The sequence below is a fragment of the Pelophylax lessonae genome, assembly GCF_965119305.1.
Source record: "Pelophylax lessonae genome assembly, chromosome: 11".
NCBI classification, from domain to species: domain Eukaryota; kingdom Metazoa; phylum Chordata; class Amphibia; order Anura; family Ranidae; genus Pelophylax; species Pelophylax lessonae.
This window is the reverse complement of record NC_138778.1, coordinates 70,325,746-70,347,041: the sequence shown is the minus strand read 5'-3', so window position 1 is coordinate 70,347,041 and position 21,296 is coordinate 70,325,746. Positions and strand designations below refer to the sequence as shown.

General features: G+C 44.0%; 1 protein-coding gene across 1 annotated transcript in view; it reads right to left on the bottom strand.

Moving 5' to 3' along the window:
* CNTNAP1 (contactin associated protein 1) overlaps positions 1-21,296 on the bottom strand; it is a 261,388-nt gene that overhangs the window by 146,880 nt on the left and 93,212 nt on the right. The window contains exon 8 of the mRNA XM_082271239.1: positions 7,212-7,473. Within this exon, the coding sequence (XP_082127365.1) occupies positions 7,212-7,473 (262 nt within the window). The remainder of the gene's footprint in view (positions 1-7,211; positions 7,474-21,296) is intronic.

Below are 21,296 nucleotides of genomic sequence, written 5' to 3'. Positions count from 1 at the left end.
ATAACTCCTCTTCATACTGTAAACCCCATCTACCAACAGCCTGTGTCATAAGCCAAATTCCTAATAAGTTGTATACTTGGGCACATTGACAAAGCTTCAAAGAGAAATGGACTTCCTAGAAACAAAGCATGCAGAACAATGTTGCCCTCTGTGGAGCCCTCCAAAATTAGGCTTTATGAGAGGAGAAGCAAAAAATTAGCTTCGACTCCACTTATCTCTTTGGCTATATTACTTGACTTGGGAAAATGTGGAGCTTTTACTATATAAAGTAATGCTTTTATCTATCTACAATGGCACAGGAGCACTTTGGCAACCTAGCCTAATTCAATAAAATTAAGTAATCATTATTTATTTTATTTCTATAATACATTTATTTTACTTGAATAGACATTATATTCAACTAAAGGTTTAATCCCAGAGTGCCTAAAGATAAATAAAAGTATATTGTCATAAATTAAACACTTAATATATTTTATAATAGTAATAGCATATTTTAACCACCCTCCTCAACAACGAAGGACATCTTAATGTGGAATGGATGGACTGATGTCTTTTTTCAACCTCACTAACATAGTTAGTGAGGTTGAAAAAAGACATCAGTCCATCCAGTTCAACCTATGATGTATGTGTGCGTTTGCTTTTAACCGTACATTGTATACCCCTGTATGTTGTGGTCTTTAAGGTGTCCATCTAATAGTTTTTTGAAACTATCAATGCTCCCTGCTGATACGACTGCTTGTGGAAGAGAATTCCACATCCTTACCGCTCTTACAGTGAAGAACCCCTTACGCACTTTAAGGTTAAACCGCCTTTCCTCTAGTTTTAGTGAGTGGCCACGTGTCTTATTGTATCTCCTTTCTCTGAATAGTTTGTTCCTTATGCTCGGGTCGCCAGTACAGTATTTGTACATTGATATCATATCCCCCCTCAATCGTCTCTTCTCCAGAGAGAATAGGTTCAGTGCTTGTAGTCTTTCCTCATAGCTGATGTCCTCCATTCCCCTAATTATTTTTGTTGCCCTTCTCTGGACTTTCTCCAGTTCCAGCACATCCTTTCTGAGGACCGGTGCCCAGAACTGGACAGCATACTCCAGATGTGGCCGGGCCAGAGTCTTGTAGAGCGGGAGAATAATCTCTTTATTTCTGGAGTGAATCCCCTTTTTTATACAACCCAGTATTCTGTTGGCTTTGCTTGCGGCGGCTTGGCATTGCATGCCACTGCCAAGCCTGTTGTCTACCAGTACCCCCAGGTCCTTTTCCATCCTAGACTCACCCAGAGGTTCCCCCCTTAGTGAGTAGCTTGCTTTCTGGTTTCAGGCCCCCAAGTGCATTACTTTACATTTTTCAACATTAAATCTCATCTGCCATGTAGTTGCCCACCCCGTTATTTTGTTCAGGTCCGCTTGCAAGGTTTCCACATCCTGCATAGAAGATATTGGCATGCCTAATTTAGTATCATCCGCAAATACTGAGATTGTACTCGATATCCCCTCCTCCAGATCATTTATGAATAAATTAAACAGGATTGGTCCGGACAGGACAGAACCCTGGGGGACCCCACTTTCCACACCCGCCCAATCCGAGTACTCCCCATTAATCACCACCCTCTGTACTCTCCCCTGGAGCCAGTTCTCCACCTTATGGTCCATACCTACCTTCCTTAGTTTGTACAGTAAGCGTTTGTGGGGAACGGTGTCAAAGGCCTTTGCAAAGTCCAGATACACCACATCCACAGGCTTACCTTTATCTAGGTGGCAGCTCACTTCATCGTAGAAGGTTAATAGATTGGTTTGGCACAAATGATTTTTCATGAATCCATGCTGATTACTACTTATAATACCGTTTTCATTACTAAGGTCTTGTATGTGGTCCCTTAACATCCCCTCCAAAATCTTGCAGACTACTGATGTTAGGCTGACCGGCCTATAGTTCCCCGGGATATATCTCGGACTATGTAACTAACTATGTAACTATGGAATGGCCCGGGACTTATCGGAAAAATTAAAGGACTAAGGGTTAGCTTTATTGTCTACAACCAACCATTAGGTAACATTACAAGTATGGGGTCAATTCACTAATAAATATTGCTTAAAAAATAGCGGTAAAATAATGCATGCAGAAACAATTGTACAAATGTTTAATTCACTAAGAATTTGTTGGTAAATAGCTCATGCAGTAAAATACCAGTAATATGGTAATTACCTCATATTTTCATGCGGTATATTATCATACAGTAGCTGGTTGTTAAGGAGCAGGCCAAGAAGCTGGCCGCCGCGTCCTTAACAAAGGATGACTCATTAGCTGTCAGTGGGTTCCCTGATAACAGCTGAATTAAAAAAAAACATGCCGGCAATTAAAAATTATTTAAAAAACCAGCAATGGGGTCCCCCCCAAAATGCATACCACACCCTTATCCAAACATGAAGCCTGGCAGGCCAGGAGATGGAGGGGGGGGATGAGTGAGCGCCCCCCCGTGAACCATATCAGGTTACATTCCCTCAACATGGGGGGGTGCTATGTGAATGAGTATGCGGTACCCCCGCTCATTTAACAAAAAAGTGTAGAAAGTAAATTAAAACACAACACAATTTTTGACAATTCTTTTAATAAAAAAATACAAAAAAATGTCCCCTGGTGTAGATCCATAGTCAGTCACACTGCCCGCTGCCACTTCTGACCCACAAAAATAAAAAACCTCCAGTCCCCATTAAGCCTTCCACCGTCTGACAGCTCTTAGATAACTAAGGGACGTGGCCACATCACCGGGTGACCCTGCCCCTTTGTGACATCACCAGCCAGAGGCATGCTGGGTCAGTGATGTCCCAAGGGGGTTGAATCACTGGGTGGTCACGCCTATTTAGGAACTGTCAGACGGGGACCTTTTTTTCTTTTTTTTTTTTTGAGTCAGCTGTGGCGGGTGTAGTGATTGTCAATTGATTTACACTGGGGGGGGGGGGGCTAATTAATTTAATTTTTTTTTAAAAAGGAGTTGCCAAAAACTGTCTATTGTCTTTTTTTGCACTACACATTTTCTAGGAATGAATGAGTAGGGGTACTATGTACCTCTTCTCAAATACATGGGGGTGGGGGGGGGCGGGATCTAGGGGCCCCCTTGTAAAAGGGAGCCCCTAGATTCTGATAAGCTCCCCGCCCGCAGACCCCCGCAACTACCAGCCAGGGTTGTGGGGGAGAGGCTCTTGTCCCATCAACATGCAAGCACCCCTCCAATGTTGAAGGCATGTGGCCTAGTATGGTTCAGGAGGGGGGAGGAGTGGCGCTCGCTCATCCCCCCTTTTTCTGGCCTGCCAGGCTGCATGCTGGGATAAGTCTGGTATGGATTTAAGGGGGACCCCACGTAGTTTTTTTAAAAAATTTTGGCGTGGGTTTCCCTTAAAGTTCATACCAGACTTGAAAGGCGTTTGGGGGGCCCCCCAAGCTGTTTTTTTTAATTGCAGCTGATGAGTCATCCATTGTTAAAGACACTGTGGCCGGCTTCCCGGCCTGCTCCTTAACAACCAGCTATGGGGGGGGTGGGGGGGGTGGGGACCCCTACGCTGAATATTAGCAATACCGCATGTGATACCACCAGCAAAACCCTGGTGATAAATATTGCATCTTTATTTACTTGTGTTTTATGTTCGGTTTGGGAATTAGCCTTAACAGCTTACCGAATATTTTGTACCAGCATATTTTTTAACACTTGCCGACCCCCTAACCTACATTAACTGTGGCAGGTTGGCTCTATTGCCCGAAATCATGTACCTGTACGCCATTTCATGCAAAAGCCACTAGGGGGCGTGCGCGATCGAGCACTATTTGGACAGAGAGGGAGCCGATCAGCAGGTCTGACAGAACCGATGTCTGCCAGCTACCCTCCATCGTTCCCGAGAGAGGCAGAACAGCGGTCTGCCTATGTAAACAAGGCAGATCACAATTCCGATAGGGGAGAAGATAGAGATCTTGTGTTACTGCTAAGCAGAAACAAGGATCTCTGTCTTCCTCCAGTCAGAGCAACCCCCACGCAGTTAGCAAGCCTAAGGGGCACATTTAACCCTTTGATCGCCCCTGATGTTAACCCCTTCATTAGTATAGTAACAGAGCATATTTTTTACACTGATCACTGTAATAATGTCATTGGTCCCCAAAAAAGTGTCAAAAGTGTCAGTTAGGTGTCTGAATTGTCCGCCACAATGTCGCAGTCCCGCTAAAAATCGCTGAATCAATAAATAAAAATGCCTTAAAAATATCCCATAGTTTGTAGATGCAATAACTTTTGTGCAAACAATCAATATACACTTATTGTGATTTTTTTTTTTTTTAACCATATACATGTAGCAGAATACATATTGGACTAAATTGATGAAGAAATTTGGTTTTATTGGATGTATTTTATAGCAGAAAGTAAAAAATATTGTTTTTTATTTGCAAAATTTACGCTCTTTTTTTGTTTATAGCGCAAAAAATAAAAACTGCAGAGGTGATCAAATACAACCAAAAGAAAGCTCTATTTTTGGGAAAATTACGACATCATTTTATTTGGGCACAGTGTCGCACGAGCACGCTATTGTCAGTTAAAGAAATGCAGTGCCATATCCCAAAAAAATGGCCTGGTCTTTAAAGCGGAGTTCCGGCCACATTTGGCTATTTTTTTTTTTTCTGTTCCTTTACCTTATTTTTAAAGAAAAATAACTTCACTTCCTCCCTATGTGGCCGGCGACGTCATTTCCTGCTTTGCATTTGCTGCTGGGAGATGAGTATCATCAATCCCAGGAGTCAATGCGCTTGCACTTCCGGTGCAGGCGCGTCATTCTCTGCCGATGGACGGAGAACAGCTTCTGGGCATGCGCAATGACGCAGCAATGACGCTGAACAGGCTGTGGGATGACACACCTGCCCCGGAAGTGATGAGGGTATAGCATTCTGGGACTCGCTTGCAACCGTGAAATCCAGGAAGAGTGACACTGCGGCTTCAGATGCCCACACCGCAGATGGCCGCACTGTACAAGAATTTCACAAGGTAAGTAATTCATGCTGCATGTACACAAAACAGGGGACAGTTTACAGGATATATTTATTTAAATTCACTAGCCCTGACTATTCTAGGGGTATTTTTTGCTAAAAAAAAAAAAAACATTTGGCAGGAACTCGGCTTTAAAAGGGTAAAACCTTCCGGTGGATAATTTTTCCTTAAATACTGCCTAATTGTTGTTTTTTTTTTATCGTGAATTGGACTTTTTTTTACTGCATATGATAATTTATGCAATTGAGTCACGTGACCACGTTATTGCATCCAGTAATCTTTAGTGAATTGACCCCTTGTATTATCACTCATTGGACAACCCTTGGGTTACAGTGATATAGTGAAAGAGAGCATTTCTTTATGGGGATCTTTAGCAGGGTGGCCTGGTAACAGTGCCTAAGTATACTGAAATATACATTTTTTTTTGCAATTTCAAACAACTATGTATATTGTCACACAGCGCATTACAGTTCTTAGTTGGAGAGATGTCTTCAACTCCTCTCACAAAGCTCCAACTCTACACAGTAACTATTTTGACCACTTTTCTGCAGAGTGAGTGCAGGAAGACTCTGCCAAAGACTTTCTTTAACCACTTGCCGACCGCCGCCCGACTATATACGGCGGCGGTCAGCCCCTCCCAGGCAAAGTGACGTACCGGTACGTCACTAGCCTGGGAGCAAATAGGGGGCGAGCGTGCGCCACCGGAGGCGCGCTCCCGCCCCCACTCGTTCACTAAGAAGCCCGCGCGTGTGACCGGCGGACCCGATGTCCGCCGGTCACTCGCGATCGTCGGATACAGCGGGAGAAAGGCAGGCGGCTAATGTAAACACAGCCGCCTGTCATTACCCCCTGTGTAACAGCAGAGATCTAACCGTCCTGCTATGTAGGGCCGTTGATCTCTGCTGTTACACACACAGCCACAGTTAGAAACACGCCCCTAGGGACACACTTAACCCCTCCCTCTCCAATAAAGTTAACCCCTTCCCTCCCAGTGTCATTTTTACAGTAACAGTGCATACGTATAGCACTGATTACTGTAGTAATGTCACTGGTACCCCCAAAAGTGTCAAAAATGTCAGTCAAGGATCCGATCTGTCCGCTGCAATGTCGCAGTCCCGCAAAAAAAAAATCGCAGATCGCCGCCATTACTCGTTAAAAAAAAAAACAATAAAAATGACAACAATCTTCCCCTTAGAAGGAAAGCAATAACTTTTGCGCAAACCAATCAAAATACGCTTTTTGCAATTTTTTTTTACCAAACATATGTAGCAGAAAACAAATTGGCCTAAAATGTTAAAAAATTTAGATTTTTACATTTTTTGGGGGGAATTTCATTTAAAAAAATGTGAAAAATATTGTTATTTTTGCAAAATTGTCGCTCTTTTTTTGTTTATAGCGCATGATGAAAAAATCGCACAGGTGATCAAATACCACCAAAAAAAAGCTGTGTTTGTGGGAAAAAAAGGATGTCAATTTCATTTGGGTACAGCGTCGTACGACCGCGCAATTGTCCGTTAAATTCACGCAGTGCCGAATCGCAAAATAGGCCCTGTTCAGGAAGGGGGTAAAATCTTCCGGGGCTTAAGTGGTTAACTACCAATTGTAAGGAATGATGCCTAATCAGGTGCTGCACAGTAGGCATACACTAAAATAGTAGTGTATTATTGTGCACTTTAATATTCACAGGTAGCATTTTTGCTAAATCCACAGGGATTTTGTTTACCATGAGAATTATACAGGAATATTAATTATACAGGAATTTTAATTTGTGGGAGAAGTCTATATAGTCTAATATGCATTAAAAAAACAGTGTAATTTGAATAAAAGTATGGTGTGAGACTTGCTGTTTAGGGTGGCCCTGGGGTCTTCTTAGTTCCTATTAAATGTGGGTTATATAGTTTATGATCAAGCTTGTCTCCTGTGTTCTGGCTATCTCTAGATGCCAAGCACAAAAATATTACACATACAATATCTGGGGGTGGCATGTTCAATTTTTCTATGCCCAGCCCTCACTACCAGTAGTGCTAAATTCCTATTAAGTACACTATATTGCTAAACAGTGGCACATGATTTAAACATGAAATAAGCCAACAGTAGCTTATAATGAAACCTAGACATGCCCATTCAACTACTTCAATCTTCAGAAGCCAGCATGCAGTCGGCCATGCATTGTGCAAGGATCCCCCACTCACCAGCTGCAAACACCAGCTTCTTCTTGTGTGGTTGGGAGATGGTTACGTTGATTTGACCCTCGCTCAATGCCATTTCCAGTGATCCCAAGGAACCAGCAAAATTGGTGAAGAGCAAAAGGCCAATGGTGTCCCAGGTCCGGAATTTAAAGCTTACCATCATCTTAATGTTGGCAGGAACACCTGGCACCATTAGGTAGTTATTAATGCCAGAAAATGTAACAGGAACATAGGGCATTTCCACACAGGAGGTACGCACACGTCCCTGTGATTAGACAAAATAGAATTTTAGTGTATTGGTAAACAACTTGTATGCATAGAATCTTTTGATGATGGATAGTTACCATAGTTCTGTTGATAAAGTAAAACCCCATAGTTTGTCCCTCATAGAATCGTAAAATGTTGTAAACTGCAGTGTCAAAGCCCAATTTTATCCACTTTTATTGATTTGCCCTTGCAACTACAAGTCCATGACCTTACTTTATGGTTTCAATGTTTCACTTCTGTATGAGGAGCCAAATAACATTATCTTTGGTAGGAGTCAAAACACCCACATTACCACAATGCACAGGACCACACGAAGCATGGTGCAAATGAGTAGCTGTGCCTTTTATTATGAATAGCACCCCATTGCTCCTGTTTTAGGAACAATGTCTATTGGGGGCCAATTGAAAATTAATGAGCTTTGGTAGCACAGTGCATCCACATGTACAGTACAATAAAGAAAGTTGCATCTCATGGGTTACCACAACACAGGCTGGTGTGAATAAGCCCAAAAGTGATCACATTTTTTGGCAACACAGTGCTGAGCTATAACCCTCAGCTATCCCTTCCACGATCTGAACCTGCGCCCTCTTCCCCCAGTTGTATTTTTAACACCTGGCTTTATTACAAGATTGATATAACACAAATCCATATTCTCTTTAGGACAATAAGGCAAATCCATCTGGATGAAAACATTTTTGGTAGCGGATAAAAATCATGCTGGTTGCTAGTGATGAGCCAAACACCCCCCGGTTCAGTTCGCACCAGAACACTGCGAACAGAGGAGAAGTTCGTTTGAACAAACGAACCCCATTGAAATCTATGGGACTCGAAAATCAACCGGCCTCATTTTGAAGGCTTAAATGCAAGTCATTGCACCAAAAAAGTGTATGGGTGTCCAGGTACTGACTTGGGGAAAAAAGTTTTAAAAACAATCATTTTTAAAGGAGAACTGATTTACTGATTTTAATGAGGCTTAAAGTGAAACTATAAAAATTCCTTCAAATATCATGCCTGGGGGGTCCCCTGAATGTGGTAGTCTGCTGCAGGAATACTGACATTTCTAAAGCAAACAATGTCATATACAAATATACATACAAATTTTTTACATAGTTACATAGTTAGTGAGGTTGAAAAAAGACATCAGTCCATCCAGTTCAACCTATGATGTGTGTGTGTTTGCTTTTAACCGTACATTGTGTACCCCTGTATGTTGTGGTCTCCAAGGTGCCCATCTAATAGTTTTTTGAAACTATCAATGCTCCCAGCTGATACGACTGCTTGTGGAAGAGAATTCCACATCCTTACCGCTCATACAGTGAAGAACCCCTTACGCATTTTAAGGTTAAACCGCCTTTCCTCTAGTTTTAGTGAATGGCCACGTGTCTTATTGTATCTCCTCTCTCTGAATAGTTTGTTCCTTACGCTAGGGTCGCCAGTACAGTATTTGTACATTGATATCATATCCCCCCTCAATCGTCTCTTCTCCAGAGAGAATAAGTTCAGTGCTTGTAGTCTTTCCTCATAGCTGATGTCCTCCATTGCCCTAATTATTTTTGTTGCCCTTCTCTGGACTCTTTCCAATTCCAGCACATCCTTCCTGAGGACCGGTGCCCAGAACTGGACAGCATACTCCAAATGTGGCCGGACCAGAGTCTTGTAGAGCGGGAGAATAATCTCTTTATTTCTGGAGTGAATCCCCTTTTTTATACAACCCAGTATTCTGTTGGCTTTGCTTGCAGCGGCTTGGCATTGCATGCCACTGCCAAGCCTGTTGTCTACCAGTACCCCCAGGTCCCTTTTCCATCCTAGACTCACCCAGAGGTTCCCCCTCTAGTGAGTAGCTTGCTTTCTGGTTTCAGGCCCCAAGTGCATTACTTTACATTTTTCAACATTAAACCTCATCTGCCATGTAGTTGCCCACCCCTTTATTTTGTTCATGTCCGCTTATAAGGTTTCCACATCCTGCATAGAAGATATTGGCATGCTTAGTTTAGTATCATCCGCAAATACTGAGATTGTACTAGATATCCCCTCCTCTAGATCATTTATGAATAAATTAAACAGGATTGGTCCCAGGACAGAACCCTGGGGGACCCCACTTTCCACACCCGCCCAATCCGAGTACTCCCCATTAATCACAACCCTCTGTACTCTCCCCTGGAGCCAGTTCTCTATCCAGGTACTCACCCTATGGTCCATACCTACCTTCCTTAGTTTGTACAGTAAGCGTTTGTGGGGAACGGTGTCAAAGGCCTTTGCAAAGTCCAGATACACCACATCCACCGGCTTACCTTTATCTAGGTGGCAGCTCACTTCATCGTAGAAGGTTAATAGATTGGTTTGGCAAGAACGATTTTTCATGAATCCATGCTGATTACTACTAATAATACAGTTTTCATTACTAAAGTCTTGTATGTGGTCCCTTAACATCCCCTCCAAAATCTTGCAGACCACAGATGTTAGGCTGACCGGCCTATAGTTACCCGGGATACATCTCGGCCCCTTTTTAAATATTGGTACCACGTTGGCTTTTTTCCAATCAGCTGGCACCATACCCGTCTGTAAACTATCCTTAAAGATCAAGAATAATGGTCTGGCAATCACCTGGCTGAGCTCTTTCAGAACCCTCGGGTGCAAGCCATCCGGTCCCGGTGATTTATTTATGTTAAGTCTATCTTCTGTTAGCCATGGTGGTATTTCCTGAGGTGTGTTGTTTAGTTCGGCCTTACAAGCTAGGTTTGTGTAGCCCCCCGATTCTTTTGTGAAGACTGAAGAGAAGAAATTATTTAACACTTCCGCCTTTTCTCTGTCCTCAGTGGCCATATTTCCTTTGTCATCTTTTATGGGGCCAATGTGTTCTGGCCTCGCTTTCTTACTGTTTATATATTTAAAAAACTTCTTGGGGTTCTTTTTACTCTTAGCCGCCCTGATTTCATCTTTACATTTCTTATTACACTCTTTGTAATGCTTAAATGCTGCCAATGACCCCTCAGTCTTGTATTTTTTGAAGGCCTTTTCTTTAGCACTAATATACATTTTTATGTTGGAGTTTAGCCACCCAGGGTTTAGCTTTGCTCTTTTAAATTTATTTCCCTTTGGAATGCACTGGCCAATCCCCTTGTTAAGTATGCTCTTGAAGCACTCCCATTTTTCCTCCGTGTTCTTTGTTCCCAGGGTTCTATCCCAATTGATATTTTCTAGCAGTGAGCGCAGTTTTGGGAAATTGGCTCTTTTGAAATTCAGCGTCTTAATATTACCCTTGTGCTTCCTATTACTGTAATTAATACTGAAACTTATTGACCTATGGTCACTGTTTCCTAAGTTCTCCTGTATTTCTATATCCGTGAGCAGGTCTGCATTGTTAGTAATCAGTAGGTCAAGTAAGGCATTGTTTCTTGTCGGTGCATTCACCATCTGACCCATGAAATTGTCCTGCAAAACATTTAGGAACTGCCGAGCCTTGGCTGAGTGTGCGGTTCCTTCTGCCCAGTCTATATCAGGATAATTAAAGTCCCCCATTATAATGACATTTCCCATCCTTGCTGCCAATCCTATCTGTAAAATGAGGTCCACCTCCCCCTCCTCCCTCTGGTGGGGGGGCCTATAGCATACGCCCAATATTACCTTCCCCACCGTGCCTTCCCTTTGAAGCTCTACCCATAGGGATTCTGCCTCGTCCTTAGCTCCATTATTAATATCATCCCTCATATTTACCTGTATACTGTTCTTAATATACAAACATACCCCTCCCCCTTTTTTACCTGCTCTATCTCTGCGATAAAGGGAATACCCCTGAATGGTCGCCATCCAGTCATGAGAGCTGTCAAACCAAGTCTCTGTTATCCCCACAAAATCTAAGTCCTCCTCAAACATCAGTAGCTCCAGCTCCCCTATCTTGTTGGCCAGGCTTCTGGCATTGGTATACAAACCTCGTAATTTTGACCGGTTACAAATATCCTCATTTGATGTTTTTAGGGTGCTCTTGTGATTTTTCCCCATACCCACCCTGGGTATAGGAGCTCCAAACACCCTACCGCTAATGCCCCCATTTCTGCCCTCTGAATCTTGCTTTCCACTGGCTAATTCTACATCTGTACCCTCCCCCCCATTCCCTAGTTTAAAAGCCCCTCTAACTTTTTGGCCATCCTCGCACCCAGTACGGCTGCACCCACCCCATTTAGGTGCAATCCGTCCCTACCATAGAGCCGGTGGCCGACTGAGAAGTCGGCCCAGTTCTCCAGGAACCCGAAACCCTCCTTACTACACCAGCTCCTCAGCCACTCGTTAACTTCCCTAATCTCCCGCTGCCTCTCTGGTGTGGCTCGAGGCACAGGTAGTATTTCGGAAAATACTACCTTGGAGGTCCTTCTCCTCAACTTAGCGCCTAAGTCCCTGAAATCGTTTAGGACTCTCCATCTTCCTCTACCTATGTCATTGGTACCCACGTTTACCATGACAGCTGGGTCTTCCCCAGCCCCACCCAATAATCTGTCCACCCGATCCGCAATGTGCCGAACCCGAGCGCCCGGCAAACAACAGACTGTTCGGCACACACGGTCTTTGTCACAGATTACACTGTCTGTCCTTGTAATAATTGAGTCTCCTACCACCAGCACCTGTCTTTCCTTTCCCTTTCTCCCGGCCTCACTGGAGGAGTTCTTCCCCTGGCAGCTAGGGGTGTCGCTCTGCTCCAGCAATGCTGGTCCCTGACTGGTTTCCCCAACATCACACAACGGGGCATATCTATTGGGGTGCTCCAGCCCAGGATCAGCCTCCTTGCCTTGTTCCCTTCTACCCCTCCTAACTGTCACCCCTCTACTCTGCTCTGATGCCTGCACCTCCGATACTCCGCCCACCTCTGTGCAGACCCCTGCCTGCACCTGACTGGTACGATCATGGCTCTCCTCCGGTATTGACATTCGTCTCAGTGTTGCCAGCTGCTTCCCTAGATTCAGGACCTGAGCTTCCAGGGAAGCAACGTGCTTACATTTTGCGCATTTGTATTCGCCCTCGATCGCATGACCGAGGAACGCATACATATCACAAGATGTACACCGAGTCGCATCTCCACACCCGCCGGCATTGTACCTACTAATCTAGTCTAATGGGGATTCAGTAATTTAAGTCTATCCTATGTGGCTATTTCCTGGCTTCCTAACTCTACCTTCTCACCCTCTGGTACTCCGCTTCACTCACTTGACACTCAGTAGTAATAGGTACTCCCAGACACTCAGGTAGTAATAGGTACTCCCAGACACTCAGGTAGTAATAGGTACTCCCAGACACTCAGGTAGTAATAGGTACTCCCAGACACTCAGGTAGTAATAGGTACTCACAGACACTCAGGTAGTAATAGGTACTCACAGATACTCAGGTAGTAATAGGTACTCCCAGACACTCAGGTAGCAATAGGTACTCACAGACACTCAGGTAGTAATAGGTACTCCCAGACACTCAGGTAGTAATAGGTACTCAGAGATACTCAGGTACTACACTACACCCTCAGTCAGTGTACAATCTCAGTCACCAGTCTTACTTACCTAGTGTGTGTCCCTTTAAGCCTATCACTAGCAGTTCCTGGCTGTTTTTTTTTGTTTTTTTTCCTCAGACGGTCAGTCTCCGCTCTGCACCCGCCTCCCTCTGTCACTTCCCGGTCAGACTTTGCTCCGCTAGTCTCCTCTGCTCCCTCTCTGTCTGGGGGGGGGGGGTCCGCACCACTCGCCGCCCGCCACAAAAGGGGGGGGTTTACTGCACCGCTCGCCATCCGCAACAAGAGAGGGGGGGTTACCGACCCGCTCGCTGCCCTCTCGCCGCTCGCTTCTGGGGGGGGTTCGAGCGCCGCTGCTCTCCTGGGGGGGGGTTACTCACACACTCACAAGCGGTCGGTCACACACACACTCCTCTCTCTTGCACGCCCTGTCATCCTCTGATCCCGCGCTCTGCTCCTCTGCTCCACAGCACCACCTGCCGGCCGGATCAGCGATGCACCCAACAGATTATCAAATCTGAATTTTAAATCGCATGTTCTTGTCATACGGGTGCAGAAAAATTGGGCCTTGTTTGCTGGTGGTGCCTGAACACCGTAACCCCTCGCAGTTACTCTTGCTGGGCGCAGGAATGGGCCCTGCTGCTATAAAATCCAAAGAAATTTGAAACTGCTTGTACTTGTCATACAGGTGCCAAAAATTGGGTCTTTGCCATAGGTGGTGCCTGAACACTGTAACCAAGCCCTCGCAGTTACTCTTGCTGGGAGCAGGAACGGGACCTGCTGGTAAGAATTCCATACAAATTTGAAATTGCATGTGCTAAACAAGTGCCAAAAATAGGGCCTTTGCCGTAGGTGGTGCCTGAACGCCGTAACCAAGCCCTCGCAGTTACTCTTGCTGGGAGCAGAAACAGGACCTGCTGGTAAGAATTCCATAAAAATTTAAAAATGCATGTGCTATACAAGTGCCAAAAATTGGGCCTTTGCTGTTGGTGGTGCCTGAACACCTAACCAAGGCCTCGCAGTTACTCTTGCTGGTTGCAGGAACGGGACCTGCTGGTAAGAATCCCATACAAATTTGAAATTGTATGTGCTATACACAGTTAGCAGGGCACAGGGACAGGGCCTGCTGTTAAAAATAACATATAGCATTTCAATTTTATGCACCTGTCATACAAGTGCAGACAAATTGGGCCTTGGGGGTTGGTAGTGACCTAAACCAAAAACATTGTTGGAAGCTAGCAGAATAAAGGTAGAGGAATAGGACAGGCAGCATATGCAGTCTTCAAGGAATGGCAGACCCCTAGCAAATTCAATCAGTTACATCAGCATCAGGGGCCTGTTGATCTTGTTGATCCAGGACTGGTTGATTTTGATATAAGTCAGCTGATCAACAGAATCTGTGGACGGGTGCACTCTTTTGTTCGTCACAAAACCTCCAGCAGCACTGAACGTTCGTTTAAAAAGCACGCTGGATGCAGGACAGGCCAGTAGCTCCACTGCATATTGAGCAAGTTCTGGCCAGTGGTCCATCCTCAAGACCCAGTAAGCCAGTGGATGCTCAGCTGGAAAGGTCTCCAAATCTGTGCCTAGATAATCATGGACCATATGATGGAGATGCTTGCGATGGTTGCTTAAACCTAACAGCCCTGGATGCTGCTGAGGACAAAAGAACTGTTTAAAGGAACCTTCTCCACTGCTCCTCCTTTGGCTGAACAATGCCTCAGAAACACACACTGGAGAATGTGGACCTCCCAGTGTCTGGAAAGGCGGTACACTTTTTTTTCCAAGATCCTCTGCTCCCTCTGCGAAGGCAGGATAAGCTCTGCAACTTTACCCTTGTAACATGGATCAAGAAGGGTTGCCAACCAATAATTATCCCTCTCCTTGATAGCATGAATCCTCGGGTCCTTTTGCAGGCTTTGCAGAATCAGGGAGCCCATGCAACATAAGTTGGAGGAGGCATGAGCTTCTGAGTCCTCTGGGTCACTTAGGATGACATTGTCAGCAGGAGCAACCTCTCCCGAATCACGTACAACTCCTGTGGTTTCTGGGGGAATCAAAACCATCCCTTGAAGACTGCTGTATGCTATCCTCTTCCTCTACATCCATGCTGCCGAAATCCTCCTACTACTCCTCCTCCTGCACCTGTGAGTTTTGTGACCCTGCAGGAACGATATCTGCATAAAGGGGGCTTTGTGAGGAAAGGAAGTCCTCTTCTTCCTCCTGCTGTTCTGCCCCAAGTGCCCTGTCCATGATTCCACGCAGCGTGTGCTCCAGCAGGTAGACTAGCGGGATAGTGTCACTGATGCATGCATTGTCCCGTCTCACCATCCTTGTGGCCTCCTCAAATGGTAACAGAACAATGCATGCATTCTTAATCAAAAGCCACTGGCGTGGCAAAAAAAAGCCAAGCTCCCCTGACCCTGTCCTTGTGTCATACTCACACAGGTACTCATTGATGGTCCTCTACTGCGTGTGCAGCCACTGCAGCATTGCCAATGTTGAGTTCCACCTGGTGGGCATGTCACAAATGAGGCGGTTGTTGGGCAGGTTGAATTCCAGTTGAATGTCATATAAGCGAGCACTGGCACTGAAAGAATAGCGGAAATGGCCACAGACTTTCCTGGCCTGCCTCAGGAGATCTTGGAAGCTCAGGTATCTGCTCAATAAATGCTGCACCACCAGATTCAGAACATGTGTCAAGTGTCCCTGTCGGGGGGCAGAAAGAAGGTTGGTGCCATTAACGCATACAACCATTCCTGTCTCAAGCTGTCATGGCGTCAACTATCTCTGAGCCTGCCCCTGCAGAGCTGACAAAATCTCTGCACCGGTGTGACTCCTATCCCCTAGACAGACCAACTGAAGCACAGCATGGCATCTTTTAGCCTGACTGCTTGCATAGCCCCTTGAACGCTTAGGGAGTACTGCTGCTGCAGAGGAGAATTGAGCAGAAGAGGACATGGAGGAGGAGGTGGTGGAGTAGCCAGATGTGGCAGAACCAGCACCAGCTTTTTGGAGGTGTGGTGGCAAAACAAGCTGCAACACCGAACCCTGTCCTGCATCCTTCCCAGCTGCCAGCAGAGTTACCCCGTGAAAGAAATGTAACGTCCCTGTCCATGCCTGCTGGACCAAGAGTCAGCAGTAATGTGCACCTTCCTGCTGACTACTTTGTCCAACTAGGCCAAAACACTACCTTCCACAAGACGGAAGAGAGCCGGAATGGCCTTACGCAAAAAGAAATGCTTTTTGGGACCTGCCACTGTGGTGCAGCACATTCCACAAATTTGCAAAAGGGAGCCAAGTCTACCAGATGAAAAGGCAGCAACTGTAATGCTAGCAATTTGGCCAAGCTAGCATTAAAACGCTGATCATGTTGATGGCTGGGACAGTATTTCTTTCTACAGTTCAAATACTGGGGTAGAGAATTTTTCCTGCTGCTCAAATCAAGCGGTGGTGTACTGCTAGCAGATTGGGTGCAAGTCTCTGTGCCACTCATTGCTATACCATCATGCCTCTCAATGCTGGTATTTGAGAAGGCATGAGGTATAGTAGGGTTTGAGATCGTAGATGAGGAGCAAGGTGATATATGAATGTTTTGATCTGTTGCCTCTTTCAGGTGCTGTTGCCTACGGAGTGCATGGCAGGTCCTCATATGCCTTATCACAGCTTTCAAATTGCTGCGCATGCTCCAGGAGCACGTCACTGACACCATGATTGAATAGTTCAGGTGACTCCTCTGTGCATGATGGTGGGGCAACTGAAGGAGTAGCTGTGGAGAAGGAGCCTGTGGAACGGGCCGCTTTGGCAGCTGCGGTGGAAGGGAAACTACTGGGAGCATGTGTGTCAGAGGAAGAGGAGGATGAGGACAGCTTATTGATCCACTCCACCAACTTTTCCACATGTTGTGGCTGAATAGCACGGGCAGCACCGGAAATAAAGGACGGGCGTGCCCTGCCTGCAGAGGATGCACTATGTCGACTGTGTCCACCACTTTTTACAATGGACAGAGAGGCTGCTTGCCCTCTTTTCGTGGCCTGTGAGCATCGGCCTCTCCTTGTCGGCCTTTCGGACATGATGTTGATACAGATCAATATAGGGTATACGCAACTGACCAATAGATACTCAATGACCTGATATGATGTAATTGATAGCCCTATAGATGAGCTGTGGTGGTTATAGATGTATGCAAGTGACTGATTAACAATACTCTCCCTGATATCTGATGTAATCTATAATCCTATAGATGAATGATCTGTGATGCTTATAGAATGTTCCACAACTTACCGATGAATATTCTGACTGATATCTGAAGCGATCTATAATCCTATAGGTCTGTGATGCTTATAGAATGTTCCACAACTGACCAATGAATACTCTGACTGATATCTGAAGTGATCTTTAATCCTATAGGTCTGGGATGCGTATAGAATGTTCCACAACTGACCAATGAATACTCTGACTGATATCTGAAGTGATCTCTATTCCTATAGGTCTGTGATGCTTATAGAATGTTCCACAACTGACTAATGAATACTCTGACTGATATCTGAAGTGATCTATATTCCTATAGGACACTTATAGAATGTTCCACAACTAACCGATGAACAATACTCTGACTGGTATCTGATGGTATCTCTCCCTACCTCACACACGTACCTGGCCCTCCCTACACTGCTACTCACTCACTGGTGCTGCACTGTCTGATATGATGTAAAGAAATAAATCTCTCCCTACCTCACACACCTACCTGGCCCTCCCTACACTGCTAGCAATGTCTCTGCACTGTCTGAAAAACTCCAAAAAAAGCTACTCTCTCCCTGCCTCACACGCATGCCTGTCCCTGTCTCATCGCCCGCACAATGACACTACACACTGCGGCTCTGTGAGCAGCCTTTATGCAGCCGAAATTCGGTTGGTAAGCAAACTGGTTGGTGAATTGAGCTGAGAATTTTTTCTGTTTTAGTCTCGCATGTGTTGCCCTTCCATGTGCTCTTTGCTATGAAGGCCAGTTACAGGTGGGGGCAGGGGCTATTTTGTTTGCAGTTGTTGACATGGTCTAATGGCGTAGGGCTTAATGGAATATGGAAGTCACCTTTAACAGTAACAGGGATCAGATACCGACTCCCCCCCCCCCCCATGTGAATGAGTACACGGTACATTAATAGTTAAAAATAAGAAAAAAAGGTCCCATGATGTGAATCCATTGTCAATCCAGTAATGAAGATTCATGTCACTCATGATGCTTGACATCCAGCAGAAAGAAAAAGCCCACTGAATCTGTCCCCTGACATACACCAATTGACGTCGCTGGGTCTAGGTTACTAAAGAAAACCTAAGCTCACTGACCCCCCCCCCCCCCTTCATCTTTCCTTGTCAGAAAGGCTGCATTCTCAGACAAGGGCCTGGAATAAATTCTAGGGTAAACCCTCACAATTTCTTTGCATGGTGTTCCCCTGCCCCTTTTTATAAACAATTCCTTTGTTACATTGAGCTGCCATCTAGGGATTGCCTACCTGGCTTTGTCCAGACCTGGACCTGAACCCAGGACCTCACCTTGCTGTTGGAGGTTTGCTCAGCTGTTTACCAATTCATTAAGCTACTTGCACAGGAAACTCTATAGACTGTACACAATGCTGAGATCTCCCTTATATTATTGTTCCTGCTGTTAAAATGTTTTTAGCCTTTATTAGGCTATCTTCTCTATTGGTGAATGTTGTTTTGAAGGTTCTCATGGCTATTTTACACCTAGAATCAGGTGATAGGGAATGTTACATTCTCGCAGGAAAAAGCATCAAATACACACCTACGTTACACACATATTACAAACATTCAGTGTATCATTTCTTGAGTTTGTGCAAATGATGATACCCCTTTGTACAGGTATAAAATCTGATTTTTACAGACATGTCTAGTGACTATAACAAGCTATGTCCTTGTTTTTTTATATAGTATAGAAAAATAAATAGTGATTCCTTTCCACTTCACAAAGGACAGTAAATTGATGAGATTGTTGGGATTGATTTATCCCAGCATTCATTTCATTAGTAGAGTGGCTTTTGAGCAGCTTCAGGCAGTTGCAAACTAATTATCAAGTTATACGTTCCACTCATAGGGATAATGTGGTCTTATTCTAAATTAATGTTTTCTGTGGGAGAGACAATTCAGGCTTAACACTTATAGTACACAGTGTGAAATTATACAGTGACATAATACTGCGCTCATTTTTCTGTTCTGAATCTCACAGAAAATGACACTGAGAAAATATTTAGCACCTTAGGTTTATTTTTTAGAGTCTTTTAGAAAAAATATAATCCTTCATAACTAAGTAATATTCACACCATATGTCTTAAATTGCCAAAAGTGTTTGCCCTGAAAAGTGACAATTTGAGAAAGTTTGAATGTGAATGATGGTTGTGTTGAACAATGTAACGTTATTTCCAAGGACAAACTAGATATAGTGCAAACTGTTGGCTCTATTTAAATCCTGTAGAATAATAATACTGATAGTAATTAATACATTTAGGCCTTGTTCACATGGGCATACTTTAGCATACAACAATACACAATTGGTATGCACACACAGCGTAAACCGCTTGCTCAGCATTCCTAAAGCTGGATACACACTATCCAACTTTTGTGGTTAGATTTCCTTCAGATTTACCTTTTCTATGTAGTGCAAGGGCCTGCCAGATTGCATACAAATTGAAAGTGTTTAGGTTTGACCTCATATTATATGGTTTTGGTAAGTCTAAAGGAAAAAGTCTTCAGAAAATCTTATAGTGTGTATGGCCCATTAGAGTGGTATAAATATCCATGAGCCCATATACAATAAGTCCCATATAAGGAAAAGGATGGATGGATGTGAGGGTGTATGCATGCACAAGAACATGGCACTGGAGTTAGTTGAATCAGAAAAATAAAATTTTATTAGCGAAGGCACACTTAAAGGTTGAGTCCGGCCTGGGATGAAAGCCAAAGATGGAGAATCCGGCAGAATGTGTATCAGCAGGCTGATCAAACAGCAGCATATAATAAGCGCCAAAAAAAACACCAGGAGGATAGACAAGCCAGTGGCGTCTACGCCCGCAAACAGGGCAGCAGACTGTCAAGAGGAGAGGTGATGTCAGGTGGTGGGAGGCTGCAACACTAAATACATACTGACAGGAAACCACTGAAACTTATTGATAATCAAAATAAATGAAAAAATGTAAATAAAATCAGAGGCTGAAATTAACCAGTTTAGTATTAATAGACTAATAAGAAATACAAAACACATAAAGGAAATGACAAAATACAAAAATGAAAAGATAATAATAAAGGAAAATAATAATATTATTGCTGAAAAAATTCGGGGACCCTCAAAGATTATAGTTAAAATAACGTATAAAGAAAGATAAAATATAAATAAAATTAAATGTAGAATAACTGTAAGTATAGCTTTAAAAAGGATCTTTCCATAAACCGTTTTAAATAATATAACACCCAAGTCTAAAAGCACCAACTTTAGGAGTCAGTAGGTAAATGCATGTAAATAACCATGTGTGTGTGTGTATATATATATATATATATATATATATATATATTTATATACTGTATATATATATATATATATATATATATACTGTATATATATATATATACTGTATATATATATATATATATATATACTGTATATATATATATATATATATATATATATAAACTTGTAGCAATATTTCCAGGCATTGGGCCTGAAGTGGGTCTGTCATTGTTACTGGAAACACTTCCAACACATTTAAGTTGAAAACCCAAGTGTGAGAACTGAGACAATGACCATTCCGGCATCTTTGGTTTGTGTTGTTTATTTTATAATGGGGATAGGAGAAGGGAATTAGTGGGATACTCCTCTGGCTCAACTAGGTTCAACTGGGAAACTTTGTAGAAAATGCCTTTCAGCCCTGTCCTGATGCCAGCTGAATGCCAACCAACGCTTCCTGGCTCCTTTAAATACGTGTTTTGCTGAAAGTGTTAAAACTTCGATTTCAACTTTTTGGTTAACTCCGAAGATCCAGGACTGTAATGATCCTTGACTCTTGACACTCTGTCTAGCTCAAAGTCCTGTGTATGACTCCCTTCAGCCCTTCACTGACTGAGGTAGCACCTTGTAACTGCTTGTACTGCTGCAACTCTTAACACTGAACACTTAACTCTTCAGGGCCCAACCGCTGGCGCCCCCTCTACACTCCCAGGGTCCTTTCACTAGGCAACCCCCTTTACACTTCAGGGTCCTCTCACTAGGCATCCCCCTTTACACTTGCAGGCTCTAGGATCCCTGGGACCTTCACCGGAGTGGT